The sequence below is a fragment of the Lipophrys pholis genome (genome assembly GCF_963383615.2).
Source record: "Lipophrys pholis genome assembly, chromosome: 9".
Classification (NCBI taxonomy): Eukaryota; Metazoa; Chordata; class Actinopteri; order Blenniiformes; family Blenniidae; genus Lipophrys; species Lipophrys pholis.
The window spans coordinates 23,685,351-23,711,494 of NC_137639.1; the positions used below are offsets into that span (position 1 = coordinate 23,685,351).

Sequence of the window (26,144 nt, forward strand, 5' to 3'; positions counted from 1 at the left end):
GTGTCTGGGTAGGTGAAAAGGAAATTGCTGGTTTCAATATTAGAAAGCCAGGAAATGCTCTTTCTTTCATTCCATCCTGTGGTGCAAGATTGATGGGAAATTTGGGTGATACAGTAAATTGCAGAGAGGAAGAGAGAGAGCGAGAGAGAGATAGAGAGAGAGAGAGCAAGCAAAAACACAGCACACAGACATCCTTTGAATAATCTGAACCTACAACCTTTATTGGACTGGTTTAAGGTGTGCACAGGAGCAGATTTTAGCGTCAGGAAGGGGAAGGTGAAGGATGGGTGGAGTGCATAATGAGAGAGGAAGTGAGGAGAAAGGAAAGCGAGAGGAAAGGTCAAAGAGACGGAAAAGAGAGTGGACAGCAGCAGCACTTTCTCCCGTGTGGAGCCAGGCAGCCTACAGTTTTTCACAGGTCTCTGATAGGCTTTTCACACTTATTCGGGATCTGCTGGGGATCCCCGTGAGTAATCCCATCCTCCAAAGACTGAGAGAGAGAGAGAGAGAGAGAGAGAGAGAGAGAGAGAGAGAGAGAGAGAGAGAGAGAGAGAGAGAGAGAGAGAGAGAGAGAGAGGGCTCACAGTCCAGGACTCAGCTGCAAACTTGGCCACGGGACTGTAAAAAGCCAGGGAAACGGACAGCAAATGACAGTGAGTGGGGGAAAAGAGAGCAGTTTTTCAGAGGTTTATAGTGCCTTCTCAATGCAGTCACAACACTATGAGTCTTTTGTCTTGTCCCGCTTTATTCACACCCTCAATTAATATTTTCTGCTTGAGATTTTGCATAACTTATCGCCTTATACGACTTCCTCTGTGTTTGCCCTGTTGGCATTTTGTTGCCCTTGTTGATTGAGAATGTAATTCATCCCCCCACTGCATGTGTGCCTCAAAAGGCCTTTATCGTCTGGCTTGGTTTTCAAAGAACCCCGAAGAGAATATGGAAATCAGACTAAAATCAGCCATGATGAAAGAGAAAACAGCCTCAATGAGTCGTCTGAGAGATTACGGTTATTCTAATTGCATTAAATGTCAGAAACGTGTGTCCATGGAAGACCAGATAAGGGGAGAAGGACTGGAGAGAGGTTGGCAGCGACTATTAAAAGGGTGGGCAGTTATACATTATGCTCTTCTGAACATTGCATTTCATTTCACAGCTGTGATAATGCAGGAGTACGGAGAGAGCACACACACACACACACACACACACACACACACACACACACACACACACACACACACACACACACACACACACACACACACACACACACACACACACACACACACACACACACACGCGCACATGAACACCACATATATGAACAGAATAGCAGAAATAGGTATGGAGGGGGAGGGGAGGAACGAGATGGGAGAAAAAACAAAGACGACCAAAGTGAAACGCTGTCTTTCTCTGATCTCGTAATTCGATGACATAAACTGAACAGTTGTGGAATTATTACACATGTATGCTTAATACGCATGATGGAAGAAAAATAAAAAAAACCATCAATCCACATATACAATTTTAATTATATGTCAAAACTGATCTCAGCCTCCTCTAGGTTCAGCCTAAAATACTCTGACGTGGAGAAATTCTGTTGGCCGGCGGTCACACAGGCCTTTCACCCCCATCCTGGCTCCGATTCCTCTGTTTCTCAGGCGCTAGCCTCCACGCCGTGCAGCTGTGCACTCTGGCACAGGAGGCTGCGGCTGCTCTCTACTTGCTGTGCACAACACTCTAAGCAAAAAAACTGTCCATGCATAATCTATTACTTTATCCTTTTGACTTTTATGTACTAACTCGGCCTGGCTCTTTCATCGGTTTGAGTATCCTGGATGCACTTCCCTTCACAATCTGTTGCTGTGACACAACTTATATCACATTCTTGTTATTTCTATACAATCATACAACACACCATAGCCTCTCTATTAGCAATACACCTTTGCATGAGCCAACAGACAGAGAAATCTTAATAATATATATTTAATGCTATATTGTGGTAAGCTGCTATGCTATAATAAAATATACTGAATCAGTTGACTGATATTGTGGATTTTTGAATAAAAGGAAAAGTACCTTGGTATGAACCTCATTTCCCTCTTTGATACTGACAATAAGTCAAGACTGTGAATGAGTTACGTCTGTCATAGCTGAAGGCGGACATGACATGTGTCAATTAAGCAGTCAGTGTTGGGTGGTGAGTGATGATTGGCTGGCTTGAGGTTAAACAAGGAAAAGATCAGAGCGTCCTGCTCCCTGACTGGCTGAAGAATGGAGCAGGAAGGGACTTTTCCAGCAGAAGGAGGAGGTCAGCCCGTTAAGCATCTGGACAAAAACCGCAGGTAGGAGTACGATGGTGCTTCCCTTTTGTCTTCATACAAGAAAAACAGTTGTTTGTTGCAAAAAACGTTACTATAAAGGTAATGGACGTGATCGCTGTTCAGTACCAGTCCTGGTTCTAGTTGCTTGGACACAATAAAATCCGGACCCACCCACCCCCGCCTCTGGCCCCTTGTCCTGCTGTGCTGATTGGTCGGGGAGCTGTCTGTCAGCATGTTCATGGCTGGGAAAGGGGTCAGCCTGGCGAGCTGGTGATGGTCTTGGCTGTGTAATTCTGGAAGAGTGGCTGCATGAACATGCCCAATGTGCCGAACACGCACACAAACACAAAGATCCACAAGAAGAGGCGGTCAATCACCATGGCAACATACTTCCAGTCCTCGCTCACCTGTGGAAGGAGGGGAGGGCAACAAGGGTGTGGGGAAAAGATTCAGGTCAACAGAGGAGCATTCTTACATCCTGTCATTCTGTTTCTGAGCATGCTTTCACACCGGAAATTTCTAGGTATAATTTTGGACCGAGTATCAGCTGGGAACGTGACAATTGCTCTTTGGCCTGAAGGGGTGGTCTCAGTCCGACTCCGATGGCCTAATAAACACACAACTATCAGCAACTTATAAGAACTATGATACATACAATGTATTTTATTTTATTTCTCATAGGAAGAGGCTTTAATCGCTCTGTGCAACAGAAAGAACAATGTGGTTTATGAACTACACAAAGTACTTGAAGGACCACTGCTGGTGGACATGAAAACATAGCGCTCTTCATGCCATCATGTTCAGTAGGTTGTTTATTTTTAATGTAAGTCCAAAACCACAATGTAAAAAGTAGGTGTGATCATGGACCATTAGGTGTAAATACACAGACCGGGTACATTAAGACCTCTCACATATGGACCCTTCAAAACTAACAACAGTGTGATTCCTTTTGAAAAGCAGGTCTTGTACAGTTACCAGTTTAAGTAAAGCGCTCTGGAAGAGTGAATCCACCACACAGGTCTGGAAAGTCTTCATAAGCATAGACCTTGCTGTTGTTTTGACACCTTGATACACTTGATAAGGTTAGCAACATTAAAGCAGCTGCACAGAACCAGTTCTTTTATTGACTCTACATATTGAGCAAACCAAATCCAAACTTTTCTATTGTTTTTAAATTGGTCCGGACCAGGGAACCGCACCACAACTGTGAACGCTGCCTCGCAGACCTGCTGCCTTGAGCTGCACGGAGGGTTAATAGAGGTGATGGGTTAATGTGACCAGAGACTCGCTCTGCCACACAGCTCAGATGAGGTCTGACTCAAAGTCAAGGAAGGGGGGGAAGGACACACGCGTCATGAAAGAGATGGAGGACAGACAGACACACAGAGAGAGAGAGAGAGGTGTTCTGACACTGTAACCCTGTCGGAGGAGGGCAGAAGAGGGAGCAAGAGGGAGGAGGAGTACTGGAAAACCAAGCACTGTGCAACCAGAGGGAGGGATTCCAGTGGTCGGTGGTTTAAAGATGGACGGAATTACAGAGGATTGTTAATTCCCGTGTCAGTTTCTTTCATCCGGGAAAAAGCGCGTTCCCCTAAGATGCCTTGAGGAACAGGCAATAAAAAATGCCACCCTCACTCTGCTGTCTTGGCTCCTCTTTCCCAGCTCTCTTCCAGTTGTACTCCTTCTCTATGCACACGTCATGCCGCTGCTATAATTACATGTCTGCGCTGAATATTCAAACGACTATGATTGCGTCACCAGATCAGTCTCCGTTGCTTCTGGTCTGTTGTAGTTCCCTCCTGCGTTTCAAATGGCAGTGTTAACCGGCACAGCTGTACGGCTCGATCGTCACTATAACATGATATGGCACTGAGCCGTGCAGCTCAGGATAGCGTCTATGGCTGGCAAGAAATTTGCATAAAAGAGATTATTTGTGGCAGGATTTCAGACACATAGACAGGATCGTGTCTTTATTTTCATTTTGAGATGAATTGCAGTCACACATATGCAGCCTAATATTAATCAGATTCCACTAACAGAACAGCATTAAAAGAGTATTTGGCATCATAACTGTGTGCTTCGTGTTTTTTATATTTTTTTTAAACCAACCATTTATAATATCCAATTTAAGAAACACGCTGTTCTATGTGATAACAACCTATTATCACATTACTAACATATAATTGCACATTCACACAAGCTTCCGCTTCGCACAAGCCTCACAGCACATTAGCATTCACATATTCCTGGTCTGATAGAGATTATTAGATCAATTGTTTTGTCCTTTTAGCACCTATGTTTGGGTTCATACAATTTTACAGTGAATGAGCTTTGTCTTTAGTTGCTCAAGAGCTCCACCATATTCACGGTTTGAGTTTGAAGTCCTCCACCTCCTTCAGGTAAAGAGGATCAAGTCTCCCAGTGATGAGACGACGGACTGGCTGCAGATTCAGAAAGGCTTCAGAAGCAAGGTGGTTACAGTACAAGACTTTTGTGGTAAAGAAGGGGCTAAGCTCTAAATCAAAGCTCTCTGTTTACTGGTTCTAGTTTCCCAAACTAACCGATGGACATACTTTTTCCGTCATGAAGAGAATGACACGAATGTGAAGTATGTGAATAAACCAAACATCTGAACAACATGTGGTTTCAAAATAAGTTTGTTTACCTGAAATCTGTGCAGATTATTAGAAAGCAAAGAGAAGAAGTGACGTATTACTCACACTCTGATCATCGTCTTCACTCTTCATGTGGTTGGCGATGAAGCGTACTCCTTCCACTGCATCCTCAAAGCCCGGACAGGCCTGAGCCAGCAGGGCCTGAGTCAAAGCAGGACCTCCTGCTGCTGCTTGTTTCCCCCTGGGCAGGTTTCCAGAGCCCCCCTCCCGGCTCTCCCTCACCCTGTTCAGACCATCCATGGACCCCCCTCCTGCACCTCCAAGATCCCCCCCGAACTGTTTGACAGAGGCCCGATTGACATAGCAGGTACAAGGATCACTGTCCTCCTTGCCAAACACTGCTGTGGAGGTGGCTCCTCCATTCCCACCAGCACCGCCCAGCCCAAGTCCCACCATCAGGGCCCCCGCCTCCCCGCTACGCCCACCATCTTTTTGTTCCTGCGCTCTCCTTCTTTGGCGCAGCCGCTGGCGCTCGCAGCTGTTCCGTGGCTGGCGCATGAAGAGTAGGGCGGGAAGCTTGTTGAGGAACACCAGTTTAACCCACGGGGGCATGGTGTGTGTCGTGGGTGATCGGTGGTGCACATTTAGCACACACACACTGGTGACGATAGAGAAAGTGACCAGAACCATGGTGAACATCAGGTACTTCCCCACCAGAGGGACGTCCAGTGACGTAGGGGGCACGATCTTGGAGATCAGCAGCAGGAACACAGTGAGAGCCAGCAGCACCGAGATGCAGAGCGTCATCTTCTCCCCGCAGTCGGACGGCAGGTAGAAGACCAGGATTGCCAGTGAAGTGATGAGCACACAGGGGATGATGAGGTTAATGGTATAAAAAAGAGGCTTCCGGCGGATGATGAAGTCATAGGTGATGTCCACATAGGTAGGGTCAGCCGGGTTCTCGTTCCGTCTGCCTGGCAGGGCGATGATGTCCCACTCCCCGCTGGGCGTGAAGTCGTCCATGCTGGCCACGTCGGCGCGCAGCACCAGATCGATTTCGGTGCGGTCGTAGGTCCAGGAGCGGAAGCGCAGAGTGCAGTTCTGCTGGTCAAAGGGGAAGTGCTTCACCTCGATCTTGCAGGCTGATTTATAGATGGCTGGCGGCAACCAGAAGATACTGCCATCGTATGACACCACTGCATTCGAGTAGAACGACACTTCGTACACCCCGTCAGCACTGCAAGAAATGGGGCGAAGACGGGAAGAGAAAGTGTAAATTGGGACAATTTGTGTGGCAACACAGATATCAGTGCGTTGTAATGAGAGGCTCATACGACGCACACGTCAAGCTCATTATGCAATACAGCTTGATCAGAGCCTGACGGCACCCATGCACACACGTAGATGCTGAGGTGACAAAGGTGAAACTGCGAGGGGTCTCAAGTCATTAGGGTCACAGATATCTGCTTATAGCACGAGAAGTAAGGCCGTGGGATCGAATTAACCGACAGTCTAGACAGGAAGAAGCTCACAGGTCACACCGGGTCGGATTAAGCAGCTCAAGTTAGACGCTTCGGTCAGAAGTCAGGTGACAACATTAGAGCTGTGGATTAAATTTCCTTTTAACCCAAGATTTGGGTAAAAACCTTACCTAATGAAGGCTAATACTTTATAATGTAACATACACTAGAGGATAATTCATGATATCTAAATCTACTTACAAAGTGACCCACCTTCTCACTTCATTCTTCCTCCAGATTCAATAACAAAATAACAGTGAGACATGAAATTTGGAAACAGTTTGAATCATTGGAGACTTGAACGATAGGATGCCGACTTGGGGTACGCAGGATTAACAGGATAATATTTTTTCCGCAGTTCGGTGGGTCATGGATCTTTAATCTTTAGTAAAATAAGGAGTGAAGCAGGGAAAGAGGAGACGGCCAGGCAGATCACTGTGCACTGATGTGCTGATTTGCATACTGTAGGCTGATACTCAGTTTCCATTGCATGAAGACAAGTGACTGTAACACGCTGAATACCCTGAGAAATACAGACAATTTGTAAAAACCAAAGCTTGCTTTGTGATGCCCCTGCTGTTCCATCCTAAGGAGTCCTGCTTTGGAAGTGCTTGACTTATGTTTCTCTTGCAGTTCCACTCATTACTAACTCAGCACACCAGGCTCCACTGTGCTAAAGTTACTTAAGCTCCGGCAGCAGGCCAGTTCTCTGTCTCTCCCCTGGCTGACTCCGCAGGCAGGCCATGCTCTGGGTTTGGGTAATGGTCGTCCAAGTTATTAATCTTTTTATGGTTTGCACTCTGCATCGCTCTCATACATTCAATAATTACACTCATGTAGCCCCAACACACACATATCCACGTCCCATTTAGGAGGTATTTAATTTCCTTCTTTATTTGGCCTGTTTTGGTTCAATAATTTATGCTTATTTCCCCTACCATTTGAGTGAATTCAACACACGTTCAACCTCAGATGAGTGCAGTGCAGTATAGTTTGCAGCACATCAGTTTCGATTATTCATTCACTATGTCATATAGCCACGCTCATTTGCACATGGTTGATTTTAACCTTAATATCCAGCTCACTCAAAGTAAATACCAACCTGGCAAAACAGCTCCTGGGTCCTGAATGCATATTTAATTAAAGTACCATAAGCTAATCAACCCCGCAAAAATTGTATCAGACATTAATTACATGCCAGCATATCTGTTGTGCACAGTACAAGATGGAGCTCATACACAGAGGGTGGGGATAAGAGGGAACCCCTAAAACAACTCTTCATTTTTTGTTGTGTTAGCTGTATCTATTATCTATCAAAGCTGCAGTTACATGCTTTAAAATGATGCTGTGTACACGACAATGTCACTGAGGAATGGTTCTGGACAGAGACTCCAAGTTAAAATGCAAAGTTCACATTAGTTATTTAACATGTCAAAACACACACATGCACACACATTGGAACACAGGAGCTGTTGGCACGCTTTCATGTGAACGTACATTGCTGCGTATCAACTGCATCATGCATCTACTGCATGTGTGTGATGTGCCTCTCTACCTGAGTGTGTTGTGCAGATGACTCCATCTTTGAAGTGTCTCGTGGGATTTGAAGGTAAAGTAATGTAGCATGAGCATATATGAGTGCAAAACTGGACACGTTCAGTCATGTGTGGCGGGTCTGCTTGTATTACACACTTGAACCTATTCAAGTGACGTGCAGCAGTGACAGCTGGGCCGCTTTAATGGGGAGCGTGCTTTAAAGCGTGGTTTAACATGCGAGCCGGATGCGTTTTCATCGTGAGCGTGTCTCCTAAAAGTTTTCTGGAGTGAGAACAGAAGTGTTAGGAAATGTGACTCACTTGTTGTACAGCACCACGTCAGGCAGCCAGATGTGTTTTGAGGGCAGCCTGACCTTCAACATTCCATCAAACTCCTCAGGGACCCACGTCAGACGATAGTCCTGCCACTCCTGCGGGTCGACAGAAACACGTTTAGTTACTCAACTGCCAATCATGCAGTGGCGGGGTACGTTGAGAGGGCGTGGTCCGTCTATTTCTCATGTAAGGAAGCACAAAGGCCTGGGGAGCACCCTGTGCTATGCGCCCTCTTTGGATTAAAGACTCTTTTAAGTATAAGCCAAAGAGAGGGTGAGAGAAACATTAATGTCACTACTGACCCTGAGTGGCCACAACCACAAATCAATCAGCTTGATTAAAACTGCCTGCACTTTGTGTGTGCGTGTGCGTGTGTGTGTGTGTGTGTGTGTGTGTGTGTGTGTGTGTGTGTGTGTGTGTGTGTGTGTGTGTGTGTGTGTGTGTGTGTGTGTGTGTGTGTGTGTGTGTGTGTGTGTGTGTGTGTGTGTGTCAGCTAACATGTCAGCGTCCTCTGTTTAACCCCGTGCAGAAGACCAACATTATCTTGTTCTTCATGTTGGGGGTCGGTCATTGACATTGCTTCAGCGACCTGTACCAGCAGCTCCGTCTGACTCACGCCGGGTCGTCCGCAGTAACCATGATGCATTATGGTCATTACAGTTTGTCTTAGCCCACCACAGCTGTCCTTGGTTTCTCTATTTTACAATGGCGAGGAATCCATAGAGCCCTGATGGTCATTCTACGCTCTGTTACATGCCATAAATCCTTACACACTGGTATAAGTGTGAGCGCACCTCATGTGTAGGTGAATAGAGAACAGACGAAGGCTTTGTACAAACACTTTAATCAAACACAAACCACGTGTGACGGTCACAGTATGTACACACAGAGAGGTGTTTTCAGGATCGTGTCCTCCGATTCAAACTGAGCATGTGTACATAGTATTTTAGTCTAATCCCCGCCTCAAAACAAAAGTGCATGTTGAGTACAAATGTGCTGATACGGGTGGTCGCACTTTGTGCGATTTTCTAATGGTGCATGAGTGTACATACATGACCCTTCATGTTATACGGACCTCAGCTGTGAGCGTAGCCGAATATAGCAGAGGAGCAAAGCTCAGTCAAAGTTAAATAATTTCCAGTGGGTTTAAAACAATAAATACAAACATTTATTTACAAGAATTGAGTGTTAATTCAGTTAAAAAAATAATCCATTCTAATAAATAAAAATTTGGCCCATCTTCATTTTTAAGGCAACGTCGTTTCAGTGTATTTATTGCTACCGTTTCATCAATATTGTGAGCGTCTGAGAACATTATCAATACCAACATGTTTATCAGGAATGCTCTCATATGTGAAAACAGACACGGACAGAACAGCAAAAAAACTCATTATAAATTACACTTAGGTGTGAGAAAGAGTGTGTGTCTGTGTGTGATTGATTGTATGCGTCTTCTGCTTATTAACCCTTTGATGGACTGGTGAGCTGTTCAGTCAGCTGGGATCAGCTTCTGGCAGGTGAAGAAGATGGGACGGTAAAAAGTAATCATAGGAGGCTCAAAAATAAGCAACACATAATATAATCTGAATAATTAGGCAATTAAAACGTTTTTTTTTTCTTTGTTTTTTTTAAATGTCGAGAGCATGAATACTCAAACCAATAAGTCGTCTTAATTATCTTAAGCTCTGGCAACCTATTGGGATTCACTGCGGAGGGCTTATCACACCTGAATTCATGAAACCAACGGAGAAATGAGGGCTTCAGCAATTTTACACAGTGCTTAGGTTGTTATTTCACCGTTATCGGTGTAAGAAAAATGGTCCGCCCTCACTCGTAAATTTGTGCTCCTCTCTCATATTTAACCTGTCGCACTGTGAGCTTTCGAGGACGGGCGGTTTTTGATGTCTCTCTCACTCACTGCCAGACACTTGGATCAGCGTTGGCAGCTCTCAGCGTTTGCTGCTTCACATGAGGGTTAAACTCGGGTTTGCCACAGAACCAGTGAAACATATGGAACGCAGATATGCATCTTTCCCCTTCAGTAACCACACCACAGCCTCTGCATCATGCTCTACTGGTAAGATAACACTGTGAAATTTGATTATATAATGTAGGCCAAATTATCATATTCTGTAGTATATTGTAGAGTGAGGATTATTCACAGTGTGTGCGTGCATCCAGCTCACATTTATGACTACCATCCAAGTTCCTCACGGTCTGTGATTCACTGCACTGACCTAGCTGTGACACTATGAAATCTGAGATAAAAACACCCCGAATCAAACATTTAACCCATTGTTTGGTCCACATTTTAATAATCCTTTTGGCATTTTTATTTATTCTGTTTTCCTGCATATCCAAGCACTGCACTGTAATGCTTTTTAATGAGCTGAGGAGTGGAGACTCTCACCTGTGTCAGCCAGACGTTGGTGGTCATCACCTGCTCTCTTTCATGCTGCAGAAGAAAATACGTAGACCATTTAATTTCAGCAAAATCGATGGTTTCATCCAACAGTTCTATGTGAATGACAGGTCTTTTAATAGCCTAGAGAAGGGTGGCCTTGTCAAGATATGGTGATTTGTAGTCCTTATGTGACTGAAGAGATCTCTAAAAATCATCTCTCAAACTGTATGTTCCATTTTGGAGCAATGGCACTTTGAAAATATGTAAAACTCTTCAAGCAGAACTCAAGATATCCCCGATTCTGTTTTTGGGACTTTATACTGTACAACTGCTTTTACATTCCAGCAAGGTCTCATCATGTTGATTTAAGTAATCATTAAGTCTATAATTACACAAACCTAAAAAAGACAAACACATTGCAGTGGAATGTAGTTTAAATAGAAGATTTAAGACATTTGTTTCTGTTTCAGTCAAGTGGTGCAGTGGTGGAAAGTAACAAGTGTGATTGCACATGTAATCATAATTAGTGATTTGTTTAGCAGATGATTAAAATGAAAAACAAATCGCCTCATTTTAAAGTTATTTACAGAAAGATACCAAAGAGTACAGCAAATCCTAAGCAAAGAAATATAGATTTGCATCCAGATATTAGTTATATGGGATTTCCAGGAAATTCACAGTTCAACCATCACAGACAAGATTCTGCCGTTTGGGACATTTGTAACATGTAAATCAAACCCACATAGTGGTGCAAGAGAAAAACTGCAGAATATTGAAAGTTGAAGTTATCTTGGAGAAGAGGTTCTGCCTCTTTTCCAACACGTTAAAAAATAGTTGCGTATTCAATTTACATGCATGCGATTTATTAGGAATCCTAATGACTGGGACTGTTCTTTGTGACTGTTTTTTAAACTCTTTAAGAAGATGCTCGAAACAGCATTGCCTCCTTGTTGGCGTGTTCGCGGTCATCATGGAGAAAGACCGAATACTAGAGCCTTCCAGCAAATAAATATGAATTTGAACTTCTCATACAGACCTAATGATAGACAGAACACATACTTTCGGAGGTAGTAAATGACACTGCATGTTGTACCTATGACTATTCACACAACTCTGGGAAACACCTAATAATTCACTTTTATGAAGGAAACAATACCATCTATGCATAAATGTAGGAGATCAGTTTCCACGGTGTGTGCAGGCTATATAATGTTTGATACACACTCTCCTTCAGCAGATCAGGCCCTTTGCTTTTGTATAGCAAACAGGTTTTATTTACATCTTTTGCTGTCAGTCTCAGAGTGCGTTTCACTCTTTCATGCAGCGATGCAAACCGGTGCCATGCACTGTGCTCGACCTCCATTGAGAGCAACTTAGAGTTCTGTGTCGACGGGCGAACATTGTGCATCAGACATCCAAATAGAGTTACTAACTGATTACTATCCTACTAAAAGATTTGTGTGTGTTTTTGAATAAGTCAAAATGCTTTAAGTGACTAAACAAACCAAACGTTTCTCAGTGTGACTAAACATTTCCTGGGATTTTCAGACACATTTAATGTTTGGCTTTAAATTATGTAACATGACAACAAATTAATTAGAATAAATTAAAGTCTCCAAGAACCGGTACTGGCCAAAATCAGTGCAATCTTTCCACCTTGCTAAACATCTGCCACGAATAATTAACTTCATGTGAGTGATTTTCTAATTGTTGTCCAGATTTAGTAAAAGAATATCATCTTGAATTGTGCACACAGACTCAGGCCCAGCCATGTGTACAACTCACCACACTGATGAGCTGGGCCAACGACACCATCAGCTGCACAGTAACCAGCTCGGAGCCATTAGTCGCAGGACGGATCAGTTTGTTGTAGTGGGCTGGATTTAGGAGATGCTCCACCAACCGCTCCTCTGTGTCTGCCCCAAGGCCGCCTGTAATGAGAACACATTATCATCATCCTCTGCCTCTGTGGAGGAGAGAGAAAGCGAGAGAGAGAGAGAGAGAGAGAGAGAGAGAGAGAGAGAGAGAGAGAGAGAGAGAGAGAGAGAGACAGCGAGAGAGAGAGGAAAAAATAAAAGTCGGAGCCATCTGTGACTCTCCTGGCATTGTTTAAAAAGACATTTATCATGTTGTGTATACAGTAGAAACATAAGCGAACAGGGAGTCAAGAGGCGCTGTTGAGTTTCCGTTGGGCCACTGTCAGTGCGACATGGCCATCCATGTGTATTGAGAATGCAAAGCCTCTGAACCATGGCATTACTCATCTCTGCCAGCTGCAGCACGTCAGCGCGGCTCGATACACTTCTTACAAGATCTGACATCACAGGAATGAGTCAACCAGTCTGAATGTCTCGATCACTCTCTTCTTCTGTGACCATCACTCTCTCCATGTCTTTGCTCTGTCTCGAACAATTCTGCTCTGCTGTGTTGCCCTCCTCCCCAACTGCCAGTCTTTTGTAACTCTGGGTTAGTTTCTCTCCTCTCACCCTGCTCTTCCTCCCTTCCTCCCTTCCTCCCCTCCGTCCTCCATCCCTCCGTCTGCAGCAGACGGTGGTCGAATATGTGTGAGTGCTTGAGTTTAGGCAGAGCTGTCACACCACCATACGCAGGAGGGAAGTTTTTTTTTCCTTCCCCTTCTTCTTCTTCACGGAGAGGCACGGTGCACAGACGAAAACAACAGTCCTGCACCTCTTCCCTCTGTGCTATCCACTCCCCGTCTCGCTGGCATCTGCTCTGCTCCTGTGCTGCATCTTTTCTCTCTGATGATTCCCTCACACGTCTCCCCTGAAGATAAACACAGGCTGCTTCCTGCTCACTTGGTACCAATGTTGTCAGATTCACACATGCTCTTTTAGAGGCTATCAGCAGCGCAGAAAAACAAACAGGATGAAAATCAATCAAAGGTATTGTTGTTGTTGTTTGTAAAGATATAAGGAAAAGCCTTTAGAAGATGAAGACTTTTTAAGGTGGCTCTTGGACAGAATGTGTCACACTTCAACAACACTTACTAAAAGTAATTTTTAACGTTGCTGTTAACTGTACCTCTCAGTTAGACTTCCTACAATATGCACACAGTTGTGTTATTGCTGTGTTGCTGATCCACTCATTAGGTTTATCTAATGTTAGTGGGAGGACGATGCTTTATAACAGGGTGCATTGAGGGACACTTACGTTAAATTCAGAAGTAGAATACAACCAAGTGCAAGTTTCACATTATTTAGGCAATGTTCCACTTTATTAGTTTGGACCCTTTTCTCTATAATCTGGTTGTCAGAAGTGCCTATAAGAAAGGAATTTAAAAGCTTATGATGAGAACAAGAAGCAGCGTTCAGCAACCAACATGCAGTAGATAGATGTTAGGCTGTTAAGGTGATTTCTCCAGAAAAAGGACACTTCATGACCTCATAAAGTGTCAGTCAACTTAAATACATGCAAAACAATTAAATAGATTGAAATTCTTAGGAATTTAAAAGAGAAAACCCAGACGCCTTGAACACGAAAGAGAAGACATCCTGGCTAAAAAGGCCCTTTTGTTGGTTTATTGCTCGTAAAGTGAGACATCCTTCAAGTTGCTTTCAGGGCTGAGTTACTTCTGGATTATTGGGACGCTCAACAGAGATAATTTCTGTTACAGTCACTGTAACTGTGTCAGCAAATTCATGATAGCTGATGTCATGACGTAACAGAGACGTTACAATAATGCCGGATTCACCAACACCACTGACCAGTCAACCAACGGAAAGAAATACAACAGCAAAACATCCCAAACAACCGCTGATGCCAGAGGTTTAAATGGGAAGGTTTGCTGCTGGATTCTATTAATCTTGCAGATTTATGCACAACTCAAATAACCCTCTAATCTTTTGTAACTATAATAAACCAAGTGTGATAAATAGATAATCACAATTAAAACCAACAGAAATGGAATAAGGGGTAACGGATGAAACGACTGCCTTTTTCACCATTTCATGCGCCTCTGAGCGTGCATGTTTCTCCGCTCCTCTCTGTCCTCCCCCTCTTTTTTTTCCCCCCTTGATCTCCACCTTCCTCCTGCCCTCCCTCTTGCCCTGTAGCGCTGCTGTGCTCACTGAACAGGAATGATGGCCTCTGTCTCAGGATCAATGAGAACTCTATTCATACCCTGTGATCTCCACACGCAATTTCTTTGCTCCCTCCTTTTTTAATCTTCTGCTTTCTTTATTTCTTTGCTGCCACCAGTTACTTTTGCACTTTCTCCATCTTTCCATCATCTGAGTCAGCCCATATTTTTCTCTGAAGCCCATGAATGTCCAACTACCCCCCCCCCCCCCCCCCCCCCCCCGCCTCTTCTTGCTGTCTCCATCTCCCCGTCGCTGACAGCCACTGTCCATTTATTGCCCTTTTCCCTCGCTAATCCAGACTCATCCATACGCGTCCTGTCAGCATGTGTCCGTAGCACTGTGGCTGCTCATTGTGCACGCAGACAGGCAGGGTTTGTTTATGCTTATATGAGTGTATATTTGTGTGCACATATTCATGAGGGAAATAAACATTACTGTCTGACTCTAAACCATATGAGTAATGTATATTATTCCCAGAAGCACAAGGCAATAACACAGTCGGATGAGACAGGAAGCCAATACAGTTCACTTAAACAATGATTAAGCAGAAAACAGCCACACTACATTCAGCTTTGCTCATATCTGTGCTCAAACTGTCGACCTGCTGAAAGTCAAAATATCTCCAGCTCTAATACGCAGCATTATCATCAAGCGTGTTAAACCCTGAAATGCACAAAAAGAAGATGTTAGTGCAACATCACTTTGCCTCCGCTCATCACACTGACCCAAAAACCTCAATCAAACTGAGTGCTGATTTACTCCGATACTCAATACTAGTAGGAAGTGTCCCAGTCAGAGACATGTACAAATAATACACCGAGCAAACACAAAGTTTGGGACTGACTGGATCAGATTTCAAAAGTTCGAGAATATTTTTCTCTGCCAGCTGGAAGAAACAAGAGTTTCTTTGAGCACATGGTGCAACAGCTTCAGGTATGTCTGTACGGGTCTGATTTAGGAAGAAACCGAAGAGGGGATGTTTGCATTTGCTTTATCAAAAGAAACATTAGAGAACATCTTCAATGTAATCACGATTGATTCGAATTATAAACTAAAACCTTTATTGAAAAGCTGTAAAAGCTATGCTAGTTGCAGGTCTATAGAACAAGACCGACCTGACTTCCACTGTCAATGTAAAGCCTTTCAACTGACTCACCTCTGATTTTTATTGCCTAACAGACATTAACAGCAACATTTTTTTAATTTGATAGGAAGTCGATCATGAACCAAAGTTTGCTGCTTCGTGTGAAATTAAAAGTGCTTTTTGAGATTTTAGAATTTGCAGTGTAACCGCCACTCTCCATGTGTGAGAGTTGGCAGCTGTGCTTCACTTTCATATCATGATACATCTTTCTGAAGAAGCTTCAATCGGTGTGAGAGGAAGGCATAATTTATCCTGAGATTGGGCTAGAGCCTCTTCCGAAAATCACAGCCTATATACAGTAGTATAAACAGTGTCTGATACCCTGGTATATGTGTACGATGGTGTAGTGGTTGGCATTGTCTATCCGCTATGAGAAGATCCTTTTTCTTTGTGGAGTTTGCATGAGCTCCCTGTGCCAGTGTGGCTTTTCCCTGCATCCCCTGGTTTTCTTCCACAATCAAACAAAAACTTGCATTTGAGAATAATGAGGGAGTTTAAATTGCCCATAGGTGTGAATAAGCTTCAGCTCAGAGGATGGAAAAGTACGTTTGTGATCATAAGCTTGTTGGTTCAAAACTCTGGGCCAGCACAACACTTGGGTGATAAAGTGAAACCTGACCGCCACCTCAGACCCTTGAGCAAGGCCCTGAAAGTGCATAAAAATGAGCACTAATGTGATATTGCACATGTGGGTGCTGATCCACTAAGCATGTGACAGATGCACTGAATAAAACACATGCTATTTCTTGTTTTTTTCCCCCACAGCTCTGAATTTGTAACCGCTCTTTATTTATATTACGCTAATCTTTTTTTGCCGAATTCATTATTATTTGCTGTAATTATGTTTCCTCCATCAACACCCAACTCCGTGGTATGACATTAAATTCTTTGCTTGTGGAGTATTAGATAACTCAAGATAAACACAAGATAATTATTGTGGACATGATACCATTTATAGTGGATCAGTCTCATGTAAACATTGTCTTAAGCGTGTAAAATCTTCATTTGAATGCTCCTACATGTGGGTGAAATCACTCGTGATGTTATTCTTAGTTGATCACTGAAAAAAACCACACGCAAACTGAAACTGCAATATATTTGGGTGACCATCCAATTTAATAGGCCTTATGTAAGCTCTTAGTAATTAAAGGTTTAATATGGTTAAATCTGGCATTTTTGAGACTGAATTTAACATAAATAGGGATTTAATCACATGTGCTGAGGTGAAAATTAACTCTAAATTACAGAATTAAAGAAACCCTGGGAAACACTAAAAGACTTGCCTCCATTGAGTATAAATCAACAGCTGTAGAGAACTGCATAGTTTTTGTTCATGTATCTGATTCTTTTCATTATTTAAAGTTCCACTAAAATATTTGCATGAGCTCTGGATGAAAGTCCTCACACTAATATTTTACAGCACTGAGACAAATTCGAGCCCCAGCGTTAGTCTATTCCTGTTTTTCTTATCTCACAAGATGACAGAAATGTTCCCACACTCCGTCCTGATCACGGTGAAAACGTGTTAACTCAGCTGTTCATCTCCAGCATCTAAACAGAGAGCGATATCTGCTTTTCCTCCGGCCCCACATGCAAACCTCATGCCAAAGGCCGAGCTGAGGGTTGCTCATGTTGCTGGTAGCTCAGGTGGTATTCAAGTTGTTTCCCCGTGCAAATATTGCAAACTTAATGTGACCCTATGAATATTTCAGCAGGGCACCCCATTAGACCCTGGAGCAAGGGAATTTGCCGTTACGCACCGCCATGAACATGCAAACATGCATATACGCATACGCTTCAGTGCTTAAAGAGACAAGACAGTATTCATGTTCACTGTGTTCGATTGTTTAATGGCTGCATGTTTCTCTTTCATTTCAGGATGCCAACAGATCTCTGAAAGTCAGAGATGTCTGTTTGTGTGTTTGATTAGATCGGCGCTGAGAACAACTAGTCTGATAATCTAAAATGAGTTAAAATTGGCTGCATCTGTCGTCTGCCATTTATAACACGACTTAGAGGCCGGAATACGCGCACGCTGCTAAGACAAATGTGGAGAAAATGAGGGCAAAGCGAGAGCTAAATTGAATTATCCCGCTAAGGCTATTACAGTGATGATCTCTATTTATACAGCTCGCTCAAAAGAGAAAAGGTTGGAGGGAAAGTAGGGTCGCTTTCTGCTCTGTGATCTGCGGACTGCCAAAGAGGCTTTTTGGCTGCAGCCGAGACCTTTTACACTGAAATATTCTTAAATCAATAACGGAGAGATCCATTGATCTACTGGCAACACCCAACTGGCTCTATAGTGGCCGTAGAGCTGAGATATTAATATTGATCCTCCATCTCGCCGCAATATCACAGCCCCCCAAAGACAAAGCTATCCCGCCGTGGACGAACGTGGAGCGGAAGCTTTGCTGTCCCACCAAACCCTCACAGTTTGTACGGTAGAAGTGAAGGCAACTCACATGTTTTTAGCAGCGACTTCAAAATTGTATGTTATTAGTAGCTCAGTAAAAACAACTTCAGAAAAGAACAAAACTGTTTGCATAGAGTAATATGCTGCATTACAGAAAACCACGGTTTAAAAAAAAAAAAAACGCTTTTTCATAAACTCATACGATAAAGAACACACAGTTGCAAATTACCAAAAAGTAAAATCTGTGACAAGAAAGTAATAAAAATGAGTAATTTATTTATTCTTTATGACTTCACTGGTCATTTAAACAACATATGCAGGATGTCTTCATGGTGTGCTACTGTCGTGTTGCTGTGACACGTTAGCGGAGCTGCAGCGCCGTTCGGGTCAGTCTGATGTCTGATTCACTCATTAACCTCAACTCAACTCAGCAGGTCAGAAGCTATTTAAATGGTGGCATATATTTTTGGTCTGTTTGATTAAATCAGCCCTGCATTTTAAAACTGCACATGCAAGTTGTACTGTACAATCTGGGTGATGGTACAAAACTTGATGCCTTTTCTATGAAGAAATGGAAAAATAGACAAATGACTAGAAGAAGCTGTAAAACTGCTGGGATATACTGCAAACACTTCCAGCTAATACATTAATACATTCCCTGAACTAAATATTCCTACAGGTGTCTCAGAGAGCAGCAGAGAGAGACAGCAGCTCTCCACCCGTTTTTATGTATGACAAAAGATTCAAATAATGAGCTCACTGAACCTGAGTGATCAACCAAGTTACTGCTAAAGTAATGGATTATTTAATTCAGAATCCAAACTTACAGCATGACATTAAAACTTAGAGACTCATTTGATTATTCTGTTTCTATCAGAAGTTGTTGATGATTTTGGTCATTTTGTGCTCCACACTGATTCACTGAGACTGTGAGGATTTCCTGCTTGTGATTGCTTTTGTTGGATTTGCTTTTAATAGAGCGACCAAATCCTCAGCTGAACGTCAACTTTTCAACCAATCCATATGAACGAGCAGCTCTGGTGAATTAAGAAGAGGATCATGGATCGCTGCAGTAATTCTTCAAGAATTTATCAGTGTTAAATTCCATCCATGTAACATATGTTAAAAGGTTCACTGTGCAATTTGTAATGAAAAAGAAGGGTATGATGTTTAAAATCATAGTAAAAAAAAAAGCATCAGAGGATATTTAAAAAGAATGGAGATCATTTTTTTAAAGAAACTAAAGCACGCAAATGTTAATTATGAAATAAGTTGTGATGTGAGACTATGATTGTAATATGGGTGACTGATGCAGGCTGTATAAGTACTATAGCACAATTCAACGAATGTCATATATATTTCCCACAAGGAGCAGCCACTGACGATACGGTTCAATGTGAAAATACTAGAAATCCCGCATTCAACCAAAAGCAATACCTGGTGTGACGTCGATGGTTTACACAGTGAGCGTGACTTTAGAAACAATCAGCTGACTTAAACTCTTGATGTACAAGAAGTGACAGCCTGGCTTCACTTGGATTTCTCAAGACAATTAGTGGATGTGTTTTGTTTGTGTTTTTCTTCCCTTTGTGTGGTGAGTGCATTCACCCTATTGTTAAAAACAACTAAGCAGAGAGGGGACAGTTGGACCAGGAAGATATGTCCCCACTCACCCTTTCAACAGGCCACATCCTGGTTATGTTTTGATGTGCGTTCTTACGGAAAAAAAAGATCTTCACTGCTGATCTCATTTAGAATATAAACGATTCAAGTAAATCAAGATAGAAATCTTGATTTTCTTATAAACTGTAGCCACTGAGAAAAAAAATTCAGTTCTGTCTGCTTTTGAATGAATGAATTTGTAAAAGATGTGCCTGAGTGAAGCTCGGGAACAAAACATAATATATTGCGGATGTGTCACACTGTCAAAAGTGTTTTAGCTCAAACTGAAGTCCCATCGAGGGAGAGTCAAAGGAACCATGTTGATGCAGTTTAGATTCTGAACAATCTGCTTCCCTCACAGAGGCTGTGGTTTAAAACATCCAGAAATCATCCGGTACAGTGGTATGTTTTATTTGCATTGTTTACAGAGAATAGAGCTCAGCTGCTGGATGAAAGGGGGCGGGGGGGGGGGGGGGGGGGGGGGGGGGGGGGGCTTTACAGTGATGCCTATTTCAGGGACGGCAATAAAATACATCACTTGAGCGGCATTATGCCTCTCATTGCTGCTATCATTTGTGCATTCATTTGGCTCCTCGTAAATCTCGAGGCCTTGTTTTCGACAGGTCGGCGCCTGAAGCCTGGCAATACGTGCACACAAAGAGATAGAAGGACTCCGGGACACTCCAGATAACATTTTGATTTATTCTTTATCTTGTTTAAGACCTGCTTTAGAGACATGGCTTGTTTTCCTCTCAACATTAATCTATCTGGTAGGTATATTCTCCTCTTGTTATTTTGTAGTTTTTCAGGGCAGTGTACTTGTAGATGCCATATCGGTTCTGCAGTATCTAAAAGATAAACAACTGTTCTTTTATGCTTGATTAGATCAGAGTAAGATAAGCCTCATCTTGAAAGCACTTTGACAAATACCTGCATTAGAGCTCCATAAGCACAGCCTTGCTTCTTCAGTAGTTTTTTTTTTTTTTTTTTCAAAGAAAGACTATATTCTTTAACAAAGTCAGAATTAAAACTCTTAACTTTCCAAACGTCTCTTATCTGCCTCCACTTCTCTACTACTTAAGTTTCTATTAAACCTCCGTGCTCTCCCTCTGCTTCCCTCTAATCTCCTGGGCCACACTGCTGTGTGCTGCTACTACCGCCACACGCTCATTCACACAAGCGCACTGACACACACACACACACACACACACACACACACACACACACACACACACACACACACACACACACACACACACACACACACACACACACACACACACACACACACACACACACACACACACACACACACACACACACGATCTTACGCAAATCACACATGAGAGCGCACAGTTTTACACATGAAGTCACGCTCGTTCACACATACGATTGCAGGCCTCCGCTGCGAATCCACTGTGCATTTCTAATCACAGATGTTGCCCCGGCGCCGCTCATCTGATCCTGTTGCTGCTGTGCGCTGGGAGTCAGTCCAAACAGACAGTCGGAGAAAATAAGCGAGATAAAGACAGAGGGTGGCAGAATGAGAGACGCGGCGAGAGGATGCTGCTGCTGCGTGCAAACAGCAGAACTTTCTGGAGCAGCTGTGTCGATCTCATTTGAGTTGAGGGGTCACATACAGTCACGTTTGATCCTGAGTAGGTCAGATCAACACAATGAGAACATAGTAACCTGTACTTTTTCCTTTTTTTAAAAGAGATTTGAGTATATTGTGGAAAGGTTTACATTAGGCCGGTACAAAACCTGAGGAAAAACTGTTTAAAAGAAGCGTAAATGCAAATTTGACATTATGCTCAACAAATGACTTTGAGCTTTCTTACGCAAATCTGCCACAGTGTTTGTAACATATGCTGGCAAACGCTCATCTTTTCACAGGACACAGGATTGCTGCAGCCGTCAGCATGCATGCTTTTATAAATCCAGCCTCATGGTTTTGTTCGGAGAAAGGATGCGCCTTTGCTAGAATTAAGGCAGCTATAGCTTTCACCGCTGCATCACTGATATTGCGGCTTGAGTCTCAGGTTCGGTGTTGTGTTATGTCACCTACAACAGTGTGAGACTCAGTGAATGAATTAGAAGCAGCAGTTTTGTTGAAACATTACAATCAAAGATTTCTCCGCAATTGTCACAATTTGCTGGGTTAACCTATGTGCTGGATTGAGAGCCTCTGACAGGGCTATATATCTGACACCCCTGTGCTAAAGCACAGCTGAGGAAATGATTAGTTAATGGGTGTTTCAAGATGCAGATGGTAAAAGTAGTGCAGAAGAACTATTTTAAGCACAGTTTCCATAGTTGGGGCTGGACTGTCGCACATTGTGCTCCATATCCAGTAACCTCTGCATCAGGTCAACCCAGCACCACAGACCTGTTTATTATGCATGGCCTGCTGGGGAAATGACAAGAGACATCCTCCTCACACAACGGGGATGGCCACATCCTCACCGCAGTCTCTCAGACAGGTGCCGTAATGTCCTTGAGCGTCCTTGCACAGCCGCCCAACACCAGACTCCTTTTAGTGGACGAGTGTGCAAAAGTCTGTGTACGCCTTACGAGAGGAAGTGAGCACGGAGCTCTAGATGTTTGAAGTTTTGACTTTTCGCCTTCACGTTTGATCAGCATCAATTTTCTGCTCCGGCGTCGGATATCTTTGCGGGAAGAAAAAAACCCTGCATGAATTCACAGCGTGTCTGCTCTCCTTCTGCTCCTCTGATCTATGAATGTGATGTGAATGTTACAAGTCTGGGTGTCATCAGGAGCACGCATGAATAAATGAGACTGTATAAAGAAGGTATCTAAGTCTGGCTCGGGAGAGATGTTATGTTTTCTAAGTACGTATCTTACAATTATGAGTTATGCTCGCTGCCTCATGGGGGAATCTCTCCAACGTGTTATTATAAGCTTGAGTGCCAGGTGTGTGTGTGTGTGTGTGTGTGTGTGTGTGTGTGTGTGTGTGTGTGTGTGTGTGTGTGTGTGTGTGTGTGTGTGTGTGTGTGTGTGTGTGTGTGTGTGTGTGTGTGTGTGTGTGTGTGTGTGTGTGTGTGTGTGTGTGTGAGGATTTCTTCCAACGTGTTGGTGTGTGCTTGTGTGTGGACAGAGTTTACAGTCTCTGAGGATGATGCTAATCAGATTGTCTCCCTTAAGGGAAGATGACTCATTAGTACTCCACTGCTCATGAGTCTCCTTAAAGTGGAATTTCATGTAGATAGCATTTTCAATTTTTGTGCAAATACCTCTGCCAAAATAAATATATGCATATTTTAAATTAACAACAAACACAAGGGAGATTCTGGTCAGACTTCCTCATATATTGTCTTTTCTCAAGTTTCATGTTGATTGATTTATTTTCATCTGAGCTGTGACAAACATATTTTTTAAAATAAAAACAGGTTTACTTCGGCACATATTTTAAACCTGTTGTCTCCAGTGTAACACAACCCTTTGTGTTTTGTACATGCATGATTAGAAAAATGAATCTTTGTTGTTATCTTAAAGGTCTTTTTATAACCGGAACCTAATTGCTGTGTATACATCTCTCATGTTAAAATCTGCTTCTGATGTCAGAGCTGAAACAGCTACATTAAATTTAACTGCTCTCTTATACGATTCCTCTTAGGTAAGACTTTGTGAATATAATTTGGAAAAGTACATTTGTGTTTGCTTTGAGCGTGTGTGTGTGTGTGTGTGTGTGTGTGTGTGTGTGTGTGTGTGTGTGTGTGTGTGTGTGTGTGTGTGTGACTGGCTGGTGCTAGAAGTGATAAGTGGCAGGTTAATGCAGGTCAAAACATTTGATCTTGTACTATATGTCTCTGTGATTGCTTCTGGAAGTATTGTGATGGACTGCTCAGTGTGGAGCTACACTCGCTCTCTCTCGCTCTCTCTCTCTCTCTCTCTCGTGTGTGACAGGAGGAGGCAGGAGTATGTTGCCGCCATGGGTGATGATGAACAGTTAGTCAGTGCAAGGCAGATGGCCAGGCGTGTGTGTGCGTGAGTAGACTGAAATGTGTTAGTGTGTGTGGTTATTGTGTGTGCTGCTACGCAGGCAGGCGCTGACAGGCAGCCTTTTTGCTTCCAGGCACTGAGCTGGCCTCTGCCCCATGACTACTATAGAATGGTTATAACTATTTAGGCAGCCACAAATCAGCCAATCAGCTGACACCAACACCACGTGAGAGACAACTTACACAGTTAAAATATGTCCAAACAGCCTACACTTAACACATTCTTCATTTGGCCCCGAATGCACTACAGCCACTACATCGTAAATAATGGCTTATCTGCTCGATGCATGTCCTCAATAAACAACGGAAAGCTATTTATCTGTCGAAGCTGTTACTGAAGGAGACAGAAGGCCTTTCCTGTACTGCTGAATGACACATCATTTGTCCTTTGATGACAGGATGTTGAAGTTGTTTTAGCTCAACATGCCTCTCATTAACCTGCCCACTCAATGCAGGGACCTCAGTGTTAATGAGAGAGGGAGAAAGACAGAGAGAGAGAGGGGGGGGGGGGGGGGTAAGTGAGTGATCATGTATTTCACTCTCTCCCTCGTTATTTAATATTTAAAGAAAATAAATGCAGTATACCTGCAGTTTGTGCTATTTCAGGCACATTATGTGCGACCAATAAGCAGCAGAAACACTGCAGATTGCTGAAAAGCTTCCATCTGCACATAAGCCCATTTAATCTGCTGTCACAATGAGGAAACAAAGCTTACTGGACAGATAATATCATCATTATATACTTATCACATGGTGTCACTTCAGAAAGTGGAGTCTCTGTGCTATTATGGACATCAGGCATTAAATCTCTCCTCCATGTTTTTACGCCTCTCGTGTGTGGATGTATGTCGTGGGAAATATTCCTCCACGACATCATTCCGTCGTGCTCGCTGCTGCTGCGAGAAAGATGGTGACACAGCAACGAAAGAGTCATTTTATCTCCTGTCTTCAGCCTGTCACCACTCCTTTTCTTTTTACACTCTCTCGTTACTTTGCAGGGGGATATTCTGGTATGCTCCGACGCACGGTCTTTTTTTGTTGTTTTTTTTTTTTTTTGGCCCTATATAGGTGATGATGTAAATACACACTCACAAAAGAAAGCGCATCGATGGAGCCATTACGCGGACAAAGTACTCACCTCCCGCAATGGCGAGAAGCGTCAGCAGCAGCGGCAGCGGCCAGCCGTCCATCATGGTGCGTGCGTCCGAGCCCCGGAAAGGTGTTCACCGGGATGGAGAGGCCACCCCAAAGCGCACCCGCAGTGTTCCTCCCCCGTCCTTCTCCTCCTCCTCCTCCTCCTCCTCCTCCTCACGCTCTACCTGGCATGGCGCCGTCAGGGCTCTCCGTCGGTGTCCTGCACTCGCTCTCGGCCCGGATGAGACGACGGTGCGGAGATCTCAGGTGAGCTCGCTCGCTCGCGGGGGTCGTGCTGCTCCTGGTCCGTTGCCTTGAAACGCGGCTCCGCGATGCGATGCGACGCGCAGCGCAGGAGAGGCGGGGGCGGGGCGGGAGGCGCGCATGAGGAGCAGGGAGGGGAGGATGTGGCATCTCAGAGGCTCCACAACATCTCTGCCACGCAGCGACACGATGCCAGCGTCTCTCCCCGTACAGTCGCACCTCGGCATGGAATATTCAGCACTCCCCGCCGCGCAAAGTCCTCTCAAAGCCCAGTCCTGACTTTACTGTGACCTTGGCAAACTTGATGGCAACTGTCTAATTTATCTTTAATAACGGCTCCCAGTAAAATATATATATATATAAACTGTTTTCAGATTCTTTTTAAACAGTAATAAGATTTGATAAGACAATTTGATCATTTTAACCTCTTGTTTGTATCCCAACCACATCAGAGTTATGTTTCATTTTTTCAGGCTTCATTTTGTAAATAAACATGTGTTTATCTGTCTTGGTTTACATAATTTCCTCCGTGTGTGCCTGAGTTTATTTATAATGCCCAACTGTTTCATTCTCTCTGTTTATCACTGTGATGTGACTGGCGCCTTTTCCAGGTTGTACATTTGCTGCTCTGATATCTTCAGGTAGCTGCACCCGTAGACCTTAAGTTGGAC

At 43.5% G+C, this 26,144-nt stretch overlaps 1 protein-coding gene across 1 annotated transcript; it reads right to left on the reverse strand.

The window, feature by feature from the left end:
* Positions 1-1,513: 1,513 nt before the first annotated feature.
* Positions 1,514-25,538, reverse strand: chrnb2 (cholinergic receptor, nicotinic, beta 2). Its single transcript, XM_080470851.1, has 6 exons — positions 25,214-25,538; positions 12,520-12,665; positions 10,741-10,785; positions 8,316-8,425; positions 5,045-6,176; positions 1,514-2,731 (listed from the first exon to the last, which is right to left on the reverse strand). The coding sequence occupies exons 1-6, from the start codon at positions 25,266-25,268 to the stop codon at positions 2,579-2,581; spliced, it is 1,641 nt and encodes a 546-aa protein (XP_080326977.1). The 5' UTR covers positions 25,269-25,538; the 3' UTR covers positions 1,514-2,578.
* Positions 25,539-26,144: the final 606 nt, after the last annotated feature.

Excerpts from the sequence above, each read along its gene's own strand:
- chrnb2 (XM_080470851.1), bottom strand. The coding sequence starts at position 25,268 with ATGATGGACGGCTGGCCGCTGCCGCTGCTGCTGACGCTTCTCGCCATT. Across the intron at positions 12,666-25,213 it reads GCTTCTCGCCATTGCGGGAG|GCGGCCTTGGGGCAGACACA; the intron begins GTGAGTACTTTG and ends TTCTCATTACAG. Across the intron at positions 2,732-5,044 it reads GTGAAGACGATGATCAGAGT|GTGAGCGAGGACTGGAAGTA; the intron begins GTGAGTAATACG and ends CTCCTTCCACAG.